The following is a 21,562-nucleotide window of genomic DNA, read 5'->3' on the forward strand; positions in this document are numbered from 1 at the left end:
GAGCACAAGCTGGTGTCTCCATGTCCCACAGTGACCCCAGTTCTGATCTCCAGTCAGTAGGAAAGTGACTTTCAAACCTGTTAACTACAGTGATGTACAAAAGCATCACAAAACATTCCACACCAAAATATTCACAAAAATGTGAACCAGTCATTGGCAAAATGGGCAATGCTTGCAAAGGAGAAATTTTTTGTGTCCCCTCAAGCATGTCACTGGAACCTAAAACTTTTTTTTTTTTCAGAGAAGGTCTCTGCAAGAAGGTCTTCTGAATTCCCTGTGCTGACTTTGCAGTTCCTTCTGTCTCATACACCTTGCAGTGAGGGGTCTGTCTCTCTCTTGAGACAGTGTAAGACACTCATTCCTCCCTCCTCTGCATTTTCCCTTGCCCATTTTTAGGCAGTAACCTCAGCAGGACAACAACAGGACTTGTTCAGCACCCAGCTCGTTCAAGCCCTGCTGACAGAGAACTCCACCACACCAAAAAGCAGAATTTTCCTACTCTGCTGTTGTTCAGAATGGTGGGAGGCTGGGGAATGATACCATAACAAGCAGGGTGGAATTAAGACCAGTACAATGGGAGCTGACTATCAGGAGATTTGGAACATGTCTTTTTTTTCCCCAAGTCCTATTGTTTCTGATAAGTCACAGAACTAAATTATGCACTGTAAAACTGGCCTCTGACAACTAAGCAAGAGGCATTACTGGATCTGTGGTTCAGGTTGGCAGGAGCTGGGGATCTTTCTGCTGCTCTTGGAAGGAGAGGGTGGGGTGAGAAGTGAAGACTGCAAGTCAGCCTGGCTATGGCTGGCAGAAGAAACCACCCCACCCCCAGATTCTTGGTCTGTTTTTCTTGCAGTGTGGTGTGTGTTGGTTCCCTGGTTGTCTCACTAACATGTCCTCTCTCTCTGCAGGCACTGGTGTCACTACACAGTCACAAGGACAGTCTCCTGCCAGGTGCAGAACGGGTCAGAAACGGTGATCCAGAGAGTTTATCAGAGCTGCCGCTGGCCAGGACCTTGTGCCAACTTAGTCAGGTAAAAATCTTCATGTCTCATGCTGCCCAACCCTGCTGCCCTTCCCCTTGGGTTGGTTGGCTGGTGAGGGCTGCAGAGAGGGCTGAGGGTCAGCTGGGATGTCCTGCTTTGGGGTGCTGTGCCTGAGGAGCACCACTGGTGACAACTGCAGGGAAATCACAGGTGAAGGTAAGTGTAGCATTGCTTCCAGGTTTAGGAGCTCCCTAAACACAGACAGGTCTGATTTAGAAAGAAGGTATTGTTTATTCTGTGCAAGATGGAGGTTCCCACAAACCAAGCACACTGAGGCGTAAAACATTACATATTTTATACAGGAATGTTTACATGAACCCCCATAATATACATTCTCCTATTTATTTGGGTGATATAATCTTACACAAGATGCTTGAAACATAAAGTTCTTTTCTTTCATTAAGCAACTTCTACAATAGAAGTTATGTGACAACATCAGTTTCATTTACAAAAGGGGAGCAAATTCAGCCTGGGTACAGATAGTTCAATTCAAAGACATCAGTATTAGGACAAGTTATGTGAAACAGTTTAGCTCAGGCTGTAGTGCCAGTTTGTGCTTCTCCACACAGGAGACTGCTGCTGGTCTGGCATGAAAGCAGATAAATGTTCAGAGTGAGTGGACAGGGTGAGCAGGGATGCTGGGTCAGTGGCTCTGTGGGACTTGCTGGCATCAAGTCCCCATATTCAGGGCTGTAGTGGAAATATTGATCACATACACTGGAAAGCTGTGATCAAATCCCTTACAGGCAATGGGGGACAAAGGTAATGTGCCCTGTATCTTTCAGGGTGGAATTTATTTAGACTTCCTGCATTTCAGTACTCTTTAAAGACACCTCAAAACAGAATGTCTTCTCCTCAGACAAGAAACAAAGCTTAAAAACAGCTACGTGTCAAAAACTTGCCCTGAGCCTGCTTTGCCTTTTGATCATTTATAGTCTTGGAGCCTACATGTTAGAAGGGAAAAAAAAAAAGTGTGAAAGAACTGTCCCCAGCTACCACCTTTCAGTAAAATGTCTGCATTGTTGTGCTTTGCCTTCTCTGAAAGGCATTCTCAGAGCAGAATAGTGTTACCCACCCATCTGGGAATTGGGGAAAAAAAGCCATTGTGCTCTAAATTTGCACCTAGCTTCTAAAACAATTTCCCAAATAGACAAGCCATAACTTGGCTCACACAGCTCAGTCATTTTATTGTTATTGTTACCAATTCACCCACAGGGCACTGGCTGAGGACCTCTTGTAGTTGATAACCTGGCCAGAAGGTGACTGCAGGCTGAGCCCCACTTCCCTGTTCTTGTGACACTTCATCTAGAACTCACATCTTGCATGGGGCTGTTCCCATTGTTGGTTCTCCAGTTTCCACTTGGCCAGTGGTCAGTCTCATTTTTTTTTACTTGTAATATATCTGCTTTGGTGTCTCTTTTGTCTTTATGCAAGGCTGTGGTTGAAACACTTCATATTTTACACTGTCATGGCCAAACTTCAGTTGAAACTTTTTAATTTCCCAGGCTTTTTAGGCACATAATTGTCATTAGAAACTTGTGAGCTTTCACCTTGTCTCCTAAACTTGCCAAAAATCTTAGTTATTTTTCATTTTTAACACAAGTAGAATTTCATAAGAACCAAACATTTGATCATGTTATTAGTAAAAATTCCTTTTGTGGGCCCCTGCAGTTGATTGATGCCATTGATTCTTACATTAACCCAGAGACTTTAGGAGTAGTGTGTGCTGTTGTGACATTGTTCATGGAACATTTTCAGTTTCAAATGTAGTTTGGTTTGTTTGCCTGATGAGTCCAATTGTTTGGAGACAATGCAGAACAGCAGAAGACATCTCAATTTTTCTTTTTGTGTGAAAATATCATGGAAAGAAGCTGAGGTTATTAAATATTCAAGATCTCAGCTGGTGAAAGCTCAGCTAACAGGAGCTGCATTTTTGCAAGATGATCACTATGGAGAAACCTTCCTGAAGAGATGGGAGGACATCAATGCTCTGTTCCCTTTGGGCTGGGAGGAAATGCAGGACAAGAGGATGGAACCCTTCCAGGGAAATGCCTGTGTGCCTCTAGGCACATATTGCATGACATTCTTGCATAAAGTAGAGCAAGATCCTGCACCTCTTTCCCAAGGATCTCTCAGAAATCTGCTGACAAAATGCTGGAACTCATCCACTTATCATCAGAGGTAAAACAGGTCCTTGATATTTTCCCCTACTGCCACCATCTGAAAGGGAGAGCCCCAAGAAAGAGTAACAGCAAAGGTGGGATCTGAGATCTGAGAGTTGAATGGGGTGTTGGATAAGTTATCCCCAGCCAAAGCATCTTTTATAAGTGGCTGTTTGTTTTCAGCAATGCACCTGACTTTGATAAGAGAATGAGAACAGCTGCTGAAAATGATGGCTCTTGTGATGTGTGGCTGCTGTGGGCAATGTTTGGCACCCTGAGCCAGGCTGTGTGACAGAGGTGCTGTTTTCTGAGCACACAGCAGCACAGCACTGTTTTGTTGCCAGCCCATAGGGATGCTTCAAGTGGCTTTCTTTTTTCCTTGGAGCCAAGCTGAAGTTCTAAAACTACTCTTTTTTTTTTTTAAGTTTTTCCTCCTCTCCCACCAAAATGAGTATTGTCTTTTTAGGAAACATCAATCTCTCTCCTTATTCAGGTAAACCCCATCTCCTGTTTTGAGAATAAAACTCCTCGTGCATAAAGGACAGAAGTAAAGAAAACAGTTCCCAAAGTCACAAAGCAGTGTAGTGCCTTTCCTGTTAAAAAACTGACTTTGAAGGGGCTTGTAAGGGTTTATCAGCCATCAACCTGAACAGCTTCCTTTGACAGGTCTCTGAAAATCTATGCAGAAGATGAACAGAGCACAAAACTCAGCCTGGCTGCCCTATTTGTTTCTATTTCCTCCTTACCTTGTCTGTACCACTCTCTCTTTTTGGGATTTCTGTAAGTCTGGCTTCAGGCAAGGTCAGGCTCGTTCCAGGTCTGGTAGTGGCTAAAACTGTTCTTGCTCTCTATATCCCTGCAGTTGTTCAGGTAATATAAATATATCTGCTTTTCTTTTGCTAAAAAAGTAAATTTGAAGAGTCTTTTGCCCTTCTCCTGTTCTTCTCCAGGGAGGTTTGTGGTGCCTGAGCTTGAATTGAAGGGCACAGAGTGTTCTGTGAGACTGTAAGCAATGCAACATGTCAGCAAGCCATTGGCACCATTTTGCCTTTATAGTGTTTCTCCCAGCTGTGATTTGAAACAAACGGTTTTCATCTCCTTGTTTACAGGAGTCAGCCATATCTGGGAGAGCTTTCATTCTGCCAGCACCCCTTATCAGGCTGCTCACTAGCAAAAGGGATGTCAGCCAAGGAAAAAGGCATCTCCCAGCCTCGTGGTGACAGCTGAGAAGGGCTCTCTGCTACAGAGACTCCGCTTTCGAGCAGACATCGCTGTGGCCAGACAGGATTTAATCCCTTTCCTGTCTCCCATTCATTCCTGTTTGGTTTCTTTCTCTTACTGCACAAGCTGCAGCTCAGGGTCAAGCCTTTGGCAGAGGAGGATCTATGAGATCCCAGCCTTGCAGCCCTGGCTGTGAGATGTCCTTGCTGTCCATTCACTTGCTCCTGGGAAGCTGCTCTAGCAGGAGTGTCATCATCTTGGCTGGGCTGGGATGAGCTGCTCTGTTCTTGCCCTCTGCCCCAGGCTCTTTATTTAGCTTGGGTGCTGAGTTGCTCTGGTGCAGTCTTGGCTGGAGGATTCCCCTCAGCAGATCTGTTCTTGAGCTCTCTCCATTTGTGCAGTGAAGGCTTCAGCTCCTGTGTGCCACAGGCTGTGTGCCCTTGCCATGTCACACTCTGGGTGCATGAGCAGCTCTGCAGCAGCCTGGCTGAATGCTTCAAACTCGTGTGCCATTTGTCTGTCTAAAGGAAAGGACAAAGTCCCTACCTGAGGGTGTCAATGGGAACCTAATCTCTGGTTCTCTGCTGCCTGGATGGTTGTCCCCAGCCTGGTAAACCAAATTGTAACCCTTCTCCTCAGCAATCCTTTTGCTGCAGCAGCTGCAGGGTGATGCCCAGTCCTGCCCTGCTTGGGACACTGCACTCCTCAAGGCTCACTCAGAAGGGTGGTCTTGAAGGCCAGGCAAGGATTTGAGACCTACATTCAGTTGGAGCTTCTGTGACCTCCTGTGCCTTCAGACCAGCAGTGCCACCTCACCTGTAAGATGAGAACAGAGCTGCTTTTGTCTTACTGTGTTTTATGACACAATAGGGCAGCTTCTTGCTATACTCTAGCTGGCCAAAATGAGCCTAATTTTGATTAGAATATTTATGTATGATTGTTGTGGCCAGTAAAGTAGTGTCTTGGGAGGTAAATGGATGGGATGAGTGGCCTTGGCAGATCATGTGCTGTTACAGTCTTCAGAAGACAAACACTTTCTGCTTCAAACTGTTGTTGCCTCGAAAATCCCCATCTTCTCTGGAAAATCCCCATCTCATCTCTGGAAACGTTGTTAATTTGTGGTGGGACATTCCAGCTCCTCTCCTACTTGTCCCATCCTTGAAAATGAATGTTCCCAGCAAGGCTGTGTGAGATTTTTCCTGCTATGCTTTGCTGAACTCTGTGGTCACAGAGCTGTCTCACTTCAGCTTTTGAGTCTCCTGTCTCTGCAGCATTTTCTGCCTTCAGAGACTTTGAAGATTTTCCAGGAAACCCACAGCTGCTTGTACAGGGATGGGTTTACCTGGTCTCTTACTTTGATAAGAGTCACTGAAACTCCAAACATTAAGTTTTTCATCTGTTGGCTTTAAACTTCACTCAGAGATGGGAGAGATGGCAGGAAGAGTGTTCTTGCAGTACAGCAAATCTGGGCTGTGATGCCCTTTCCAGCTGCCTGTCACTGCCTGTTTTTTTTATTTCAGTATTGTAGCTGGTTTGGCTTATCACAAATACTGTGTGCATTTTGTGTAAGCAGGCTACACATCTTGCATGGATCATTCTTGTTTGGTGTTTTTGAATGCTGGGTTTTCTTTTTCTTTTTTTTTTTCCTTTTCATTTAAATTGAACACATTACTGCTCCCGGAGGGATTTTACAAGCTAGTTTGTAGAATAACAAAGAAGGAATTCTGCAGGCTCATCCAATTTGGTCTTCTGTGCATTTGAAAACTCTGTTGCTACAGGGTCAGTAGGAGAAATTGGGGATCTGTCACCCAGGAGATTGGCCTGTAGATGATGTTTCCCCTCAGTTTTAGAACTAGTAATGCCACAGGGAAATCCTTCTCTTTCTTGCTTTCCAGTCAATTGAATAATAAATCCCAGAGCTTATTCCAGTGCATTAGGATTGCTATTTGAAGTCCTGTTACACATAAACTCTTTTATGTGTTTAATTCCCTTACAACTCCACATCTTGGAGAGAAATGTGCTTGGGAAAAGGCATCTGCTCTCTGAAGCACACATGGGGTATAAATGCAGGATGAACAGTGCTCCTACAGCAGGACAGACAGAGGCTCTGGGTGTGTGGGATTAGAGCTGTAGCACAAAGGGGCATTCTCAGCTTTGAACAATGGCTGTGTGGTGCTGCCTGGGCACAGGTGGAGGGTCACCTGTTTCAGGGGTTGTGCTCAGGCTGCTGATTGAGGCCTTTTGATCTTGCCCAGACATTCTCTGAGCACTCCTCCTCCCTGCTGCAATGCTGCTCTGCAATAGCACTGACATCTGATTGTTAACAAAGGCAGGAGCTGATGATTACTCTGTGGTGGCATAGAAACATCTGTCTCTGTGTCCTTGGCCCTTTTTCTTGGGACTGAGAGACTGCCAATATTGCTGTGGACAGCAGGGCATGGCAGGTAGATCAGTTTGTTTCCTGGGTTTAGTATTTTAGTAAGTTTGAACCAGATGTGTTCAGAGCTAAACAAAGTCTTCTTCTCATTGGCAAAGACAGAAGACACAATGAGCTCCAACACTCCTGCAGCTGCAGGTTGGTTGTTTTTTGTTTAATCTGGTGTCTGCAGGAGCATTTTTGGAGCTCCTCTGGTTATGTTGTTCCCTGGGGAACTGCTGTGTTTGTGGTAGGGAAGCTAGAAGAGCAGGGGCAGGAAAAAAGAGCACAGCTCTGATTTACAGTGATGGTCTCTGCCATGCCTGTGAGTGCAAATGTGATGGCAAAAGTGCTTCTTGTCCCTGCACCAGCTGTGGCACTGGTTTGAGATGAAGTTGTCTTTTCTGTGTCTCACACAGGAGCTGCCTGGTGTAATCAGTGTCTGGTAGGCTTTGAGAGGAGGGTCGGGATGGTCTGTGTGGGTGTGGTGGTATTGGGAACCAAATATATATTTGATAGTTTCTCTGAGCTCTAAAACTCCCTTCTTTCCAAGTGCTTTGAGATATGGTTGCTTAACTGGATGGATTTGAAATCTGATTTCTGAACACTCTGATTTTCTGTGGGGAGTTGCACGGTTTTGGCATGTCTGTAAATCAGGGCATTGGTACCAACAGTTAGAGGAACTACCCAAGCTTTGTCCTGAATGCCTTTTGATGCACTTGTTGGAGTGAAGATGAGTGTCCCTGGAATACAAGCTGGCAGTTTTATGGATGGGTTGGACCCACTGGGTTGATACTTCAGTGCCATGAGAGAAGTAGGCAAACCAGAGCTTGGATTCCTTGGTCTCTGGACTCTTTGCCAGTCAAAAAGGCAAGTCCATTCATCTTGTCATCCTGAAACCCATCAGTAAGTGATGGTGAAACTTCCAACCTAGGGCTTGAATAATAATCAATAGGAGCCTCTGAGGGTCACTGAGGTCTCCTTGGGCACAAACTGCAATGGCTGAATGAATCACAGTAACAAAACCTTCTCTTGTGATGTGGAAAGGAGTTTCACGCCTTCCTTCTCCGTGGTCTTTGTGCACAAACAGCTTTGTTTGTGAGTGTCAAAGGGCAGGGGAAATCCAGAAAGGGTGAAGGTATTTCCTGTGTGTGACAGGCTGTCCTGCTTGGGTCATGGCAGAGATCACCCTGTCTCTTTTGACCTGATTTTTGAGGCTTTGATCCAGGAATGTGACACTCTTCCCCTTTCTTGTGTCACGTCTGCCTGTTATGTTCAGTGACACTGCCTTGAAAACAAGGGGGACACATCCTTGTGTGCTGAGGAGTGAGACTCCTTGGCTGCCATCCCTTGGTGTGTCCTGCCCTCTCCAGTACTTACAGCTTTGTACCCCCAAATCAGTTCATCAGTCAGCTCATGCTCCTTCCCTAAATTACCTCTTCCTTGGCAGTCACTTAAGCCACAACCAAGAGATGCTATTTCCCAAATGATAATTGCATGTGGACAAAGCTCATGTAGCTCATCCTACAGGGATCAGGCAGCTCCAAGAACAGCCATGTGTTGGCTCTGGTCTAGGAACAGCTGCTTGAGCTTTCTTTGGAGAAAGAAAGTTGCCCCACTCCCTGGGATATTGTTGTAAACCCTCAGCAAAATCCCTGGAAATGACTCCTGACTCTTGCAGTGGAGTGGCAGATCCTGGTAGTTTGCTCCTTCATGAAGTGCTTGAGGTTCTCCTGCAGAAGGGAGCTGTGTGCTGAGCACATCCTTTGGCTCCCTGAGGAGCAGAGCAGTGCGAGGTTGTGGCTCCTCCAAACTTCTTCCCCTCTGCTTTGGCAGATTTCTGTGCCAGTGTTTGTGGCTTGAGTGGCATCCAAGGAAAAGGCTTCCCTATTTTGCTACCAATTCTTTTTTCTGCCTCTTGTGTTTTCCACACATTTTCATTCAGGGGCTTCTGATCTTTAACAGGTATCCTCCTTCCCTTTCCTTTTCCATATATTTTTTTTATCTCCTTCAGTTGCAACACTGCAAGTGTCAGATGGTGGTGATGCTTTGCTAAAGGTGCTTTCTGCGTTCCCCTCCTGGAATAGGAGTCATAAATCTGCATGATGTGTCTGCACCAGCAGACCTTGATGCCATGTCACAAAATTGAGGAAAAACGAAGCTATGAAGGACGGAACAACTTCAGAACAAACTGGACTTGCAAGCGGGGCCCACTTCAGCTGCCTGAGTGTGCAATGTTGAAAAGAGCTGCGCACATCAGGACACTTCCAGGGAATTCAGGGTGGGTGGTAGACTGTGACAGCTGAGCTCCACGCTTGTCATGCCCTGAGAAGTCCTCCCTCATTTGAGGATTAAACTAGAGCTACTTCCCCGACACAGAACTGCTGCCAAAATTCCAGTCTGGCTCAAGCCACTCTCCACACTTCATAATGAAGTTTGAAAGAGTTTTAACATCTTGGTGTTGGCAGAAACATGGTTTTAAAATCACGGTGTGGTTGGAGACATGCTGGCTCTGGACACTGGTAACAAGGCTGGAGACTTTCATCTGAAGGTCAAATCCAGCTGTGGTGTTAGTGACAAAGTCATGAACTTCTGACTGATGCTTTGGGGCTTACGTGTGGAAATGTGTCTGGAGTCCAACGCCAGGACTGGGAGTTGGGAGACCTGGGTTCAATTCCTGGGCTTTGCCAGAGCTATTCTGAGACCCTCAGCAAGACACTCACAGTCTTTGTGCCTTTGGTCTCTTTGTGAAAAAGCACTGAGGTCTACCTACATCAGTGTGCTCCAAGACCTCAAACTCACACTATGGACACCACTGGATGCCGAAGAGCAAAGAAATAGGTGGGATGAGCTGGCTCTGTGCAGCCCACACCAGCCAAGTGCCTGGATCACAGCTGTGGGTATTAGCAGGGGCTGATGGGCTTTTTGGCAGCTCCAAGGGTGAGGACTTCCTGTTCTCAGGAGACTCTGCTGCTCTCCTGTCTCTGGGTGAGGCTGTTCCCAGGGCAGGCAGTCCCGTGCTCAGGAGGAAGCCTGTGCAGCCCACCCTGTCCAGTGGCTATAGCAGAACTTAGTGTTTGGCAGCTGGCACAAATCATCAGCAAACAGCTTCCTGAGAAATTAGCTTCCCAAAGACTCTGCTAACCACGACTGAGCTGCTCCCTTCTTTCCAAGACACACATGGGCAGCCTCTCCTGGCAAGCCTTTGTTACTGCTCTTTGGAGTAGCTACCAGTGCTGTCCCGGGTGTACACCTGCCTCCCCCTGGAGCAGTTTGGATGAGATTCATACAACATCCAGCTCTGTTTTCCCCCGTGCCCAGCTGAGCCCGGGGCTGTCTCTGTCTCCTCTGGTTCTCAGCAGGAGGAGCCTCTTCCCCAGGGACAGGGTGCTCAGGGCTTGTGTCTGCCTGGCTTGGAGAGACAAGCATAAACTGCAGCCTGCAACACTGTAATCCCAAAGCTTCAGACTCTCCCTGTGTGTGCCAAATTCTTTTGGCTGTTAAATAAGGGTAGGAATTTTGAGGGGAACTTGTGGAGTACAACTTCTGTGTTTGCTTTTAGCTTCATGAATAGCAGCAGTGACTTGTTTGGCTGTATACTGGGAAAACTCTGAGTTGCCAGCTTTGACGAGCTGCTGTTTTAAAGGAAAAGTTGTCACTTATGCAACTGTCTGTTTTGTGTTGACTTCAGAATCACTGGTGCCTTGCACAGCCCTGCTGTGTCTGCAGGTCACCCTCCAGTTCCCAGAGGGGCTTGGCAGTGCTTGTGCTGTAATTGGGATCCTGGGGATGCTGTGCTGCTCACAGAGCTCCCAAACTGTCCTGTAGAGAACCTTGGCTGTGGTCCAGAAGAGTGTGACCCTATTTCAGATGGGGAGAGAATTGAGGCACAGGTCAGGTATCTGGGAAAAAGAAGTTCCCTGATGTAGTTGTCATGTTGATGTGTTGGTACATCCCAGGTCTGAGTGGTGGGGAAAAGAAGGCACCTGGGAGATGGGAAACTATTACTGCTTAGTGAGGAAAGGCAGTTGCCAGCCTCTGTTCAATGTCACAGAAGCCCACATGAAGGGAGAGTGTGGGAAACAAGTCATTAGCTCTGCTACTTGCAGGGCTTTGCAGTGGTGAGATCTCCACAAAGCTGCTGGTGGTACCTGCAGGAGGAGAGGTGTGGGGAAGAGCCAGTAGAGCATGAGGGCTTAAGGAGGAAAATAAAAGCTGTTAAATCACATCTGCACTCTAATAAATGTAGAGGGATAGAATGTAAGAAAATAAAGATAGTGCAGAAGGTAGTGTCACACCTGAGGAGTTGCAGCTGCACTAATCACCAAAGATTAGGAACAGGCCTGCCCTTAACAGGCCACAGCTGTGTCCAGTAAGAAGATGAATGCTACAAAAGAGTGGGTTAGCTGGGTGAGGAGAGAGTTGGGGGTTTGCTGGTTGTGCTGAGAAGTGAGTTGAAGTTTGTTGTCTGTACTGTGAAGAAGAAGGAGTCAGTACTGCAAGGAGATGCCCATGAGAAATCATTGAGAAGGTGTGGGACTTTTGCAATATGAGGACAACAAATAAATCCTTGCTGATATTTTGTGTGACTCCTTTTTCCGTGGCTGGGGTTGGCTGGGTGCTCTGGGATGTATCCAGGTGGGAAAATGTGCTGTGAATCAGTAGCAGCACTGCTGGATCAGGGCACTGTGCTCTGCTGACTCCTTGTTTGTGTTAGTTACAGGACTCTCATCAGGCCCACGTACAAAATGTCCTACAGAACTGTGACCACGCTGGAGTGGAGGTGCTGTCCTGGCTTCACAGGGAGCAACTGTGAGGAGGGTGAGTTATCCAGAAATGCCTCTGTTCTCATGAGCAGCAAGGATGGACTGGCTGCCTTGAGCTGGGGTTTGTTCTTTAATGTGCCCTACACCTCTTAAATACAGGAACAAATCACCTGTTCCCTTCACACCACTTTGTTAACTGAATGTCACACACAGCTCTGAAAGGTGGTCTTGGAAACCAGATCTTTCTGAATGCCTGCAAACAGGCCTGAGCATGGAGGGGGGAAGAAATAAAGAAAGAAAAGGGAATCAGGGATGACCTGTTTAGAGATGTGCTCGTGCTTGGCGTCCCTGGTTCAGAAAATGTGCTTTCTCCTTTTTGTGTGTTATCTTCTCCCTGTCCCTGTTGTCACCATCAGTTGCTATATCAAATAAAAGCTGGTCCCTGGTTGCTGCTTCTGTAAGGTCTGGACATAGATAATGTGTGCTCCCAGAGAGCTTTGAATCAATACTTTTGGTTCCCCTTTCTGCCTGCTCCTTGACTTATTGGTGTAACATTCATGTTGCACAGTGTGTGTGAAAGCACAGCTCTCTCCACACAGAGGAAAACACAGGGCTCTTTCCAGAGCAGGAAGAAAAAGTATTTTCCTTTTTTTATCACAATAGAGCATGTTTTACATTTTCCTTCCTAACATTTCCTACTTTACCTGTCACTTCTGAGAGTTTGAAACAAGTCCTGCTTCTCCAGCAAGTATCAGGTTTAGGCACTAAGGCATCTGCTGAACCTGACTTGAGAGTTCACAGCTTATGAATGGGAGAAACTGAGCCTGGAGTTTTCTGTTCACTTGCATCAGGTCAACACAGCCTGTCTCTGGCTACTGAAGGGTCAGTGGGGGTGTCCAACATCTCTGAGTCTGCTGTTTGTGCTGCTTTTCTTTGTGCTGTGATATCAATACCAATCACACAATTCAGGCAAATCTCTGACGAGGAAGTTGTCTCGTTGCAGTCCCAAAGAGTGATGGCTGCAGACAGCAGCTAGCTCCAGGCTGCTGAGCAAACAATAGCATCCCAGAAGCTCCAGAAAACCCTTACAAAGTGGCAAAATAACCCAAAGCTGCAGTCTGCAGGAGAGAGCTTTACATTTTAACATAATGCTAAAAGAAGTGTGTCACAGACATGTTTCATGAAAAATCCTTTCCTTGAGATTCTTCCTCCTGAGAAGCTGAGAAGCCTCAGGAACAAAATGTAAAAATGATTATCTGCTGCTGTGGGAATGCAACAGTCTCATAGAGTTGTTTCTAATTAATGGCCAATCACAGTCAGCTGGCTTGGACTCTGTCCGAGACACAAGCCTTTGTTATTAGTTTATTTCTTTGTCTAAGCCAGCCTTCTGATGAAATCCTTTCTTCTATTCTTTTAGTATAGTTTTAATGAATTTATATATATATTAGAGTTATCATTAATATAATATATATCATAAAATAATAAATCAAGCCTTCTGAAACATGGAGTCAGATCCTCATCTCTTCCCTCATCCTCAGACCCCTGTGAACACGATCACAGAAGAGAGCTGAGAGAGAAGCTGCTTTGTGCAGCTTGAGTTTTCAGCTGTCCCTGCAAGGCAAGGGGAGCTGGGGATGGTGGCAGAGCTGAGGATGTGCCTGGTGACCTGAGGAGCCCCTGTGTGCAGCCTGTTCGTGCCTGTAGGTTTGGACAGGTGTGAGTTATTGCAGCTTAGTGGTGCTGCTGGTGCAAAGGAGAGATTCCAGCTCCCCCCTGCAGTGCCAGATCTGTCTCAGCAGAGTTCAGTGGAAATAAAAAGCCAACATGAGCTGGTTTGAGAAAGCCTGCAGTGATCTCGCAGGAGCAGTTCTGTGCAACGAGGTGACAATTTTATACAGCTACTTTGAAAGGTGGAACTGTTCTTTTGGGCTTGGATATGGTCTGTGGAGTGTGAGAAGAAAGCCAGTAGTAAGCCCTTACTTTCAAGTGTGAGATTCTTTCTACCTTTTTTTCTCTCTCCTTAAAACATCTGGTGCTACTGACAGTCCCATATCCTTGAATGAAAGAGGAAAATAAAAAAAGATCCCTTTCTAGTGCAGCAGGGTTGGGCCACTTAGTTTTTAGTGTAAATACTGATGCCAGTGGTCTGCATGGTCCTTCAAGCTGTCAATTTTAAAATGGAAATATTTACTTACTCTTTATGCTAATTCTTAATGTTAGTGTCACTTGGAAATCAAAGTAAAAAAGGCTAAAAATAGGCTGGTTTAGGGTTTTTGGCAAGCCAATATGAGGCCTTTTGTACTCTTTCCTTTCTGTGCTCTCCCCTGCTGCAAGATTGGTTTCTCTGAGAGGGTGGGATGCTTATCTGTGTGAGTTCTTCCTGGAAACAGCAGACAAAAGGAAACAGAAAACTAAACTAAAGCAAAACAAAAACAGTGCTCTGATGAAGCTGCAGTGAATTAGCTATTTCTGATACCATAACTTGTGATCTCCCAAATGGCAGGTCAGCTTTTCTTTTGCAAAAGCAGCAGCTCAGTGTGGGTGTCTAGCCCCAAAGTATGACAGACTCCTGATGAGACTGGTTTGCTGGAAACCACCTTCAGTGGGAAAACTCCCATCTGCTAGAGCAGGGTGTTAAATGTCATTAAATCATTGAAGTGTCTCCATCCTCAGCTGGTAAGTTTAGCTTGAGACAGTCACCACTTCAGCGTCACCAGCTGACAGGCACCTACATTAACACTGAAAGCTGCACAATTTTGGATTTAAATTATCCTGGGAATCTAACTCCTGCATTGAAGCTGATAAAGAGCAGCACTGTCTGGAGGAAGCCCAGCTCTAGAAGTGGATGGAGATTTTGCTCTCAGTGGGCCATTAATTTACTGAGGTAAATTTCCAACCTGTTTCCTTTTTTCAAGCTGACACTGCCTGGGGCTTTGTCCCCTTCCTTTCCTTGCTTTCTACTCAGTCCAAGGTATGTCAATATTTGAAATATCTCCAGTTCCTTTACTGGTTTAGTAGGACTGTGACGTGCTCATTGAGTTGATAGTCAAAAACCACCAGTTGTACCAGGCCTTCCCAAAGAGTTTCTTGCAACTTCCTTGGATGGAGAAAAAGACTTGATGCAAACCAGTCTGGCAAATGTAACTGTCACTAGATACTAACTTTTATTTTCCAGTTTCAGGGGGTTTTTGTTTTGTTTAAAGTGGAACCCAAGCCCAGGACAGGAAATGAATGCACTGAGCCACCCAGTCTGCTGACTGCTGATATAAAGAACATATGGATGAGGGCAGTGCAGGGGTGAAGTGCTTTAGCCCTTGCAATCATGCATCAAGCTGATTGATTTGAATCCAAGATGATGCTGACATTTCAACTCAGCCTTTTTTTCTATATGGCTGAAAGTTCAAAGGCAAATGCAACCTCTTGGGAGAGGAAAAGTGTCCCCAGCAAGTTCAGGGGCTCAGCACTGCCCTGGAGCTCTCCAGCCAGGCAAGGTCTTATTTTACTTTACAAATATAGCATAGCTTTCTTCCTTGTTTGTTTGTACTACTTGAGTATGGGACAGTAGCCAGTATCCTATTTACCCCAGAAGCACATTGATGGTAGACAGCTTAGCTGTTTGGGCAAGAAACAGCTCCCAGAGTAACCTCAGCACCTCTAAACTGATGCTATTGTGATTCCAATCTTACTTTTTTTTTCTTTCCTAAGCATGCAAGTAAGATAGGAAATTTGAGCAGCTTTGTTCGAGTAATGGCTTAACTAGAGAACTTCCCCTTTTTTTTTTTTTTAATGTCTCCCCCTCCTCATATCAGTTCTTGGAATATCCTGATCTCCTTCTAATAACTATTATTTGCATCCTTCTTGTCATCCTGATATTTTTTAAACCTCTTAAGTTTTCCATGTGTTGAAAACTGTGTTTTGAAACTGTGTTTACAGTTTTCAAAGCAGCATAAGAAAATGAGGACTTTCCTCTTGGTATGATAGAATGCAAAAACCCTTTTCATTTTTATTGCTGATTTACAAAATTTCTTGGTCCCAGGAGAAGAGATGCAGAACAACACTGCCAGGAAAATCTTAAATGAGCAAATACAATTACGAGACAAAATTTGATGAGACTGGGAGAAAGGACATCAAAACAAGAGATCTAAAAGTTTGCAAGCTCATTGGAGTGCTCTGAAGGGAATTCAAAGTGGTGTTAATGGGACCTCACTTCTCCAACCTTGTCCTTCTTCCCCATGAACCATTAAAAGACAGAACTGTCCATGATGTGAAAATGCAACACAGAGATGATGAAGTAACATTTCTGTAGTATCACAGCAATTCTCTCCAGGAGCTGAGCTTGTGTGTTCTCCTTTTCTCAAGCCCCTCAGTTCCTTCCTCAGCGGAGCTTTTTGAGCTTTTTAATCTTCCCTTAGAAACTGAGAAAGTGTAAGAGAAAGCAATGGGAGTCAGAGCCATTGCAGTGCCTGTTCCTGTTCCTGCTTAATCCTGGTTCAGTGATGTTTGCCCACTGCAGCTGATTCCATCTCCTGCCATAAAACAAAAGCTTCCATGTGAACACTGACATTCCCCCCAGAGTGGTTTTTTCAGTGCCCTCTGACTGGCTGGGCAGTTCTGTGCTGCAGACATGGCAGACTGAGGTTCCTTCCTTTCAAGTCTGGATCTAGCAGGGATGTAGTTCTCTACTAGAGACTGGTTCAGTAATTCCTCTAGGGAAATGTGGGGCTTAGCTCTCATTTGAGACCTTTGAAACCAAGTACAGCATTTGATTCCACATAGCAAATTTTTTTTTTTTCTGAAAATATCTTTTAGGACCAAGTTTATTTGTTAGATACAGTAAGTGAATTATGTGAATACATATTATAGACTATTAAGTGGAATGTGAATTGATTACAGTTTTTTAAGTAGGAGGTAAAATGTGATAACTATCCCTGTGAATCTACCCTCAAAAATATTTTATGCAAAAATATCAAAACATGTGAATCCCCCATGATGGAATTGCTGACAGGTGGAAGTGGCTTCCTGAGCACTGATGTTTGTGATGAAGATCCCAGGTGCTGGACAGTACTTTCCCCAGTATTTTCTTCCATAGGCTACACCTCCTGCTGCTCCTGTGTTCCACCTCCTGCTTGGGCTTCTGGTGGCCCCTTCAAGACAAGATCCACCAAAAGTCGCCCAAACCACCCTACAATGTGTCACCCACTTGCTGTCTGCTCCCATCACCATGCTGACCACTCAGCAGCCTCTGGCTTCAGGCATAGCTTGTGTCACCCCTGATCAAATTGATCACATTTTCTGAGGAGTTCCTGGAGCATGTGGTCACTGTTGGAAGTATCCACAGCCTGCTGAGAGCATTTCTGGCATCAGCACTCTGTGACTACTTGAACAATTTCTAAATGTTCATCTTCCTTTTCAATACATAGACTCAAAAAAAAAAAAAAATCCGTGTTAGATTTCCAAATATTTTGGCAGTGCATTCCAGCATCTGAGTAGTTTCATTTTTTTGGACATTTCTAATCTGAACAGGGAGAATTTTATTGAGCACCTAATGTCAAAATATCTGAAGTGCTAAATATCTGCAGATGTTATCTTAACATAAGTGGGAAAGCTGTATTCTGTACCATTACACTATCCCAATTTTTTTATCTCCCATCAAATTACTGTGGTATGTAGAGAATCTTTTGTGTTTTCATAAGCTATTGGCTTTCCCAAACACGTGGGATGCTTTCTACTTTGTATGTCTTAATTCACAAGTGAAGGACTCACCTGTTTATAGTGAATGACTTTCCTTTATTTGCTTTATTTCTAATCAAGACCGAGCATAATCTTCTCCTGGGTAGGGCTGGACAGGGCTTGGAGCAACCTGGGCTGGTGGAAGGGGTCCCTGCCCATGGCAGAGGTGGAATGAGATGAACTTTAAGGTCCCTTCCAACCCAAACCATTCTGTGCTTGTTTCAGACTTGTATAAGCTCAGAGACATCTCTAGTGGTAGATTAGTTGGATATTGAAAGTTTTGCACCCAAGGGAGCTCCTGAATTACTTTAGAATAGAACTTGGGATATGTGGGTTCTGAAGAGCCCATCCAACCTCTTGACATTTTCTTTCATAATCTTTACTGCCTCCTTCAACCCTGAGCTTTTAACAAGCTACTTTCTCATGCAGCTGTTCCTTCAGAGCTCTTGTTTTCCCCCAAATTATCACTTGTTTCCCATTCATCCTCCCAATGATGAAATTTTATTTGCTTGAGGCTGTTAGAAGGGAGTTGGTTTTTTTCCCCTCTGTGAGTCTCTCATTGTTAGAGCCTTTGGGAGTTGCTGACAGTGTAGTGTCCTCTGGAAAAAGGGACATGTGACATGTTGTGCTGTGAATCCTGCAAATGCAGTTAGTACCAAAGTCAGGAAAAACATTCTCCCAGAAAACTCCACCCTGTCTCTCTTTTCCACAGCCATTCCCATGGAGGTGGTGGGGAAAGGGTGGAGCTGTGTTTATACCAGAAATGAGTACTTTTTGGAGTGAACACTCCCATTTGCAGAGGGAAGAGCTAAATGAGAGGAATGGTTTCTAATTGGTGGCCACTGATCTGTTTGATGCTTTTCAAGTGAATTAATGAAGAAGAATTAAACCCACCTGCTGATGCTGTTTCCAAGTTTCCTGCCGCTGCACTGACTTGTTTTTTTATCAGGAATAGGAAATGAGGCTTAGGCCTTTGATATGAAATTCCACAGTTGGAAGGGGTGGCAATGAGGAGTCTCTTTCTTTCACTCACTTTGCAAGGCTATTACCCACTTAACCAGCTGGTTTGTGTTTAATTTTCAAGCACTTATGAAATTACAGCTCCCTCCCCATCACTTTTCAAGGGCTTAGTTATGCAATGTGTGGATTTAATGTTGCTGTTAAACAACATTGCTGAATGGGATGGTTCCTTGAGGAAGAACTTACTGAATTTCCTGCAAGTGGAACTCTGCAAACTCTGCAAACTTTGTGTGAGTGATGGAGAAATATCTTGTACTCCTGAGATTTAAAGACATGAGAATAAAGGAAGGTCCTGAAGATGGGAGACTTCATCACCAGCTTTCCACAGAGAGCAGATAAGACAGGCCAAGGTACTCTTGCAAAAAGTTTTTTAATAAGTTTAAGCCAAGCTGTTGACAGTGCAAGCTTTTTGCATGTGTGAGTGGCAAGATGTGTCTCAGGGGGTGTGAGACGAAGGGGAGAGGTTGAAGGAGGCCACAGAGTACATGGGTTGGTGCAGTTGGTAGCAAGCTGAACTGGAGCCAACATTTGGGGGTGAAGCAGATGGACACATTCCTATGTATATCTTAGGGACTCTTGCCTTTTCCCCTTTTTCTTACACAGGTTTTTCATTAAACAAGTTAATGTGATTGGTACTGTGACATTTGTGTTTTCTGTGGTAACAATTCCAGTTGTGGGCTGCTCAAAAACATAATCACAATGAGGGTTTATGCAAGAACAGGATGTGAGCAGGGTAAGCTTCATCCACACAAACTTTCTTCAGGAAGAAGAGGTTTACTAGGTACCTAAATTCCCATTACAGCTACCCTGGGATGCTTTGCCATGTGGAAATGGGATTGCAAGGAATTGGAATCCAGGTGCGGTGGGATAGAATGTAAGAAAATAAAGATAGTGCAGAAGGTAGTCTCACACCTGAGGAGTTGCAGCTGTACTAATCACCAAAGATTAGGAACAGGCCTGCCCTTAACAGGCCACAGCTGTGTCCAATAAGAAGGTGAGTGCTACAAAAGAGTGGGTTAGCTGGGTGAGGAGAGAGTTGGGGTTTGTTGGCTGTGCTGTGAAGAAGGAGTTGGTACTGCAAGGAGATGCCCATGAGAAATCACCATGAAGGTATGGAACTTTTGCAATAAAATGACAACATCCAGATAGAATGGGGATTGCAAGCCCAGGAGTAGGAACAAAGGTGGATTTTCCAGAGAAGTTTGAGGTTGGTTTCATGTTTTGTAGACTTCAAGGTGAAAGGAAGAAGTAAGCATTGAATTCCCATATTGCTGAATCCTAGACTTTATTCTTACTCCATTCCTTGTTATCAAATGGGGAACCAAAAGTGTTCCTCCAAATAATAATTTCTGGAGGAGTTTAATTTCACTTTACCATGAAGTGCTAGGCAAAAGCATGCTCCATACATTTCAATGTGTCTTCTCTCATGAGCCCTTTAGAAGGATAAAGGCAGCAAAGTTAGTACAGCTTCATTTGGGGAGCTACAGAAATGTGCAACTGCAAGCCACACAGCTCACTCCAAAAACCCTCTGTGCTGTCATTAGTGAGGGCTCAGACTGTGCCTGTTTGGGCAGAGGTGGTAAATGGAGCTGTCCCAGGGACTGTGCTCAGCCCAGCATGGCTTGTTAGTCCATTTCCAAGTTAGTAAGGAATGGAGAGCCCTCCCTAGTCAGATCTGTGTGTGTTGGAGGCTGGGCAGTACTGGGAATATGTGGTAGACTAGGATTAAAATGCTGTTAAATCTTGATTGAGTTGTAGAGTTGGGCAAGAATCCATGAAGTGAGATTCAATCAAGGATAGCTACAGAAGCAGGAATAATTAAATGCACAGATTTAAATAAGAGATTCTGAAGGTAGTGGGATCCCAGGGGTGGGAATGGAGTTTGTGGAAGATGTCAGAATGAAGTGTTGCTCTAAAGTCAGGGGAAGAAATGCCATGTTGGAGTTTGGTGCTATAGATACTCTGACCAGGTGTAACATTTACCACTAAATAATCCATGGCACTGCCTGACACAAAACAAGTAGAACTTTCCTGGACTGTGGTACCTGCACTTGTTTGTGTTGGTGGTTCTCAGAGAGGTCAAGTTTCAGCATTGATTGGAACTTCATCCTTTTAACTGTTAAACTCATGTGAAAGCCAGTCCTAACTGTGCTGCACATCTGAGCCCCAGGACCCTCAATACTTTAAAGGGATGTGTTGCATCTGTGAAGGGGAGTGTTTGGCTCAGAAAGGAATGTGCCTCCCATGGTAGATGGTGTGTGAATATGTTGTACAGTTAAATAATTAGACTGCCTGACTTTGGAGGAGTCAGTAGGTGTGTGTTATACACAGCTGAAAATAGCATCAACACAAGCTGTTCTAAATATGCCATGACTGCTGGTCATTTAAGCTAACTCATGGTTTTCAGAAACTGGACAAGAAGTAGGTATAGATGACATGATGTCATCTAATGATGACATGCACATGATTACAGAAAGGCTAGGAACTGATTAAATATTTCCTATGAATGTAACACTGCAAGATATCCTGATTGTCACAGCAATCTTGTCAAGAAATCTTGTTGGATGAATCTTTACCAACTTTACCATTCCTAAGTAAATGAAGGCTGGGAAAAACTTACTGGAGAAATTAGCTTTGCTTTTATGTCCCATCAGATTTCAAACAATATTTAATAAAAGTCTTCACCAAAATGAGAGAGAAGCATGACCATTTAACCAAGTTGTACTAGGTCCCTCAACCACCAAAGCAAGAAAGACACCAGAGGAATGTCTCTGTGCAAATCCCTTATCATGAAGCTCATTAAGGACTGATAAACTTTATTCTGGACTCTTAACATATGCTTCTTGTTCGGGCTCCTGATTTGTGTCTCCTTGGATAGTGCATCCAAATCCACAAGTAACATGCAAGTTTGCATTTCATTTTGAGCCCAGCAGGCATACAGCAGTGAGGTTACAAGACCTTTCCAAGTGAGCCTGGAGGGACTTGTTGGCTAGAGTTTGGATCTCTGGCAAGCAGCTCCCTCCAGCTCTGCTCTGTAATAAACTCAGGGTTGAGTCCCCGGCCTCGCACAGATACCGAGCTCTGTTGCGTGTCTCTGGGTAATCAGTCACTGGGAAGGCACAGATGTTTCAGGATGCACAGCAATGGGTGCAGCATAAAAGAGAGGCAACAGCAGGGTCATGCTACAGATGCAACCACATC

At 44.8% G+C, this 21,562-nt stretch overlaps 1 protein-coding gene across 5 annotated transcripts in view; it reads left to right on the forward strand.

Moving 5' to 3' along the window:
• Positions 1–21,562, forward strand: part of COL26A1 (collagen type XXVI alpha 1 chain) — a 172,047-nt gene that overhangs the window by 22,243 nt on the left and 128,242 nt on the right. For 4 of the 5 annotated variants that reach the window (XM_014308859.2, XM_031060595.1, XM_031060596.1 and 1 more), the window contains exons 2-3: positions 912–1,034; positions 11,563–11,666. In XM_014308859.2, coding sequence (XP_014164334.1) covers positions 912–1,034; positions 11,563–11,666 — 227 coding nt within the window. The remainder of the gene's footprint in view (positions 1–911; positions 1,035–11,562; positions 11,667–21,562) is intronic. The other variant, XM_031060594.1, reaches the window with a different exon arrangement.

This window comes from Geospiza fortis, unplaced genomic scaffold, assembly GCF_000277835.1.
Source record: "Geospiza fortis unplaced genomic scaffold, GeoFor_1.0 scaffold425, whole genome shotgun sequence".
Classification (NCBI taxonomy): Eukaryota; Metazoa; Chordata; class Aves; order Passeriformes; family Thraupidae; genus Geospiza; species Geospiza fortis.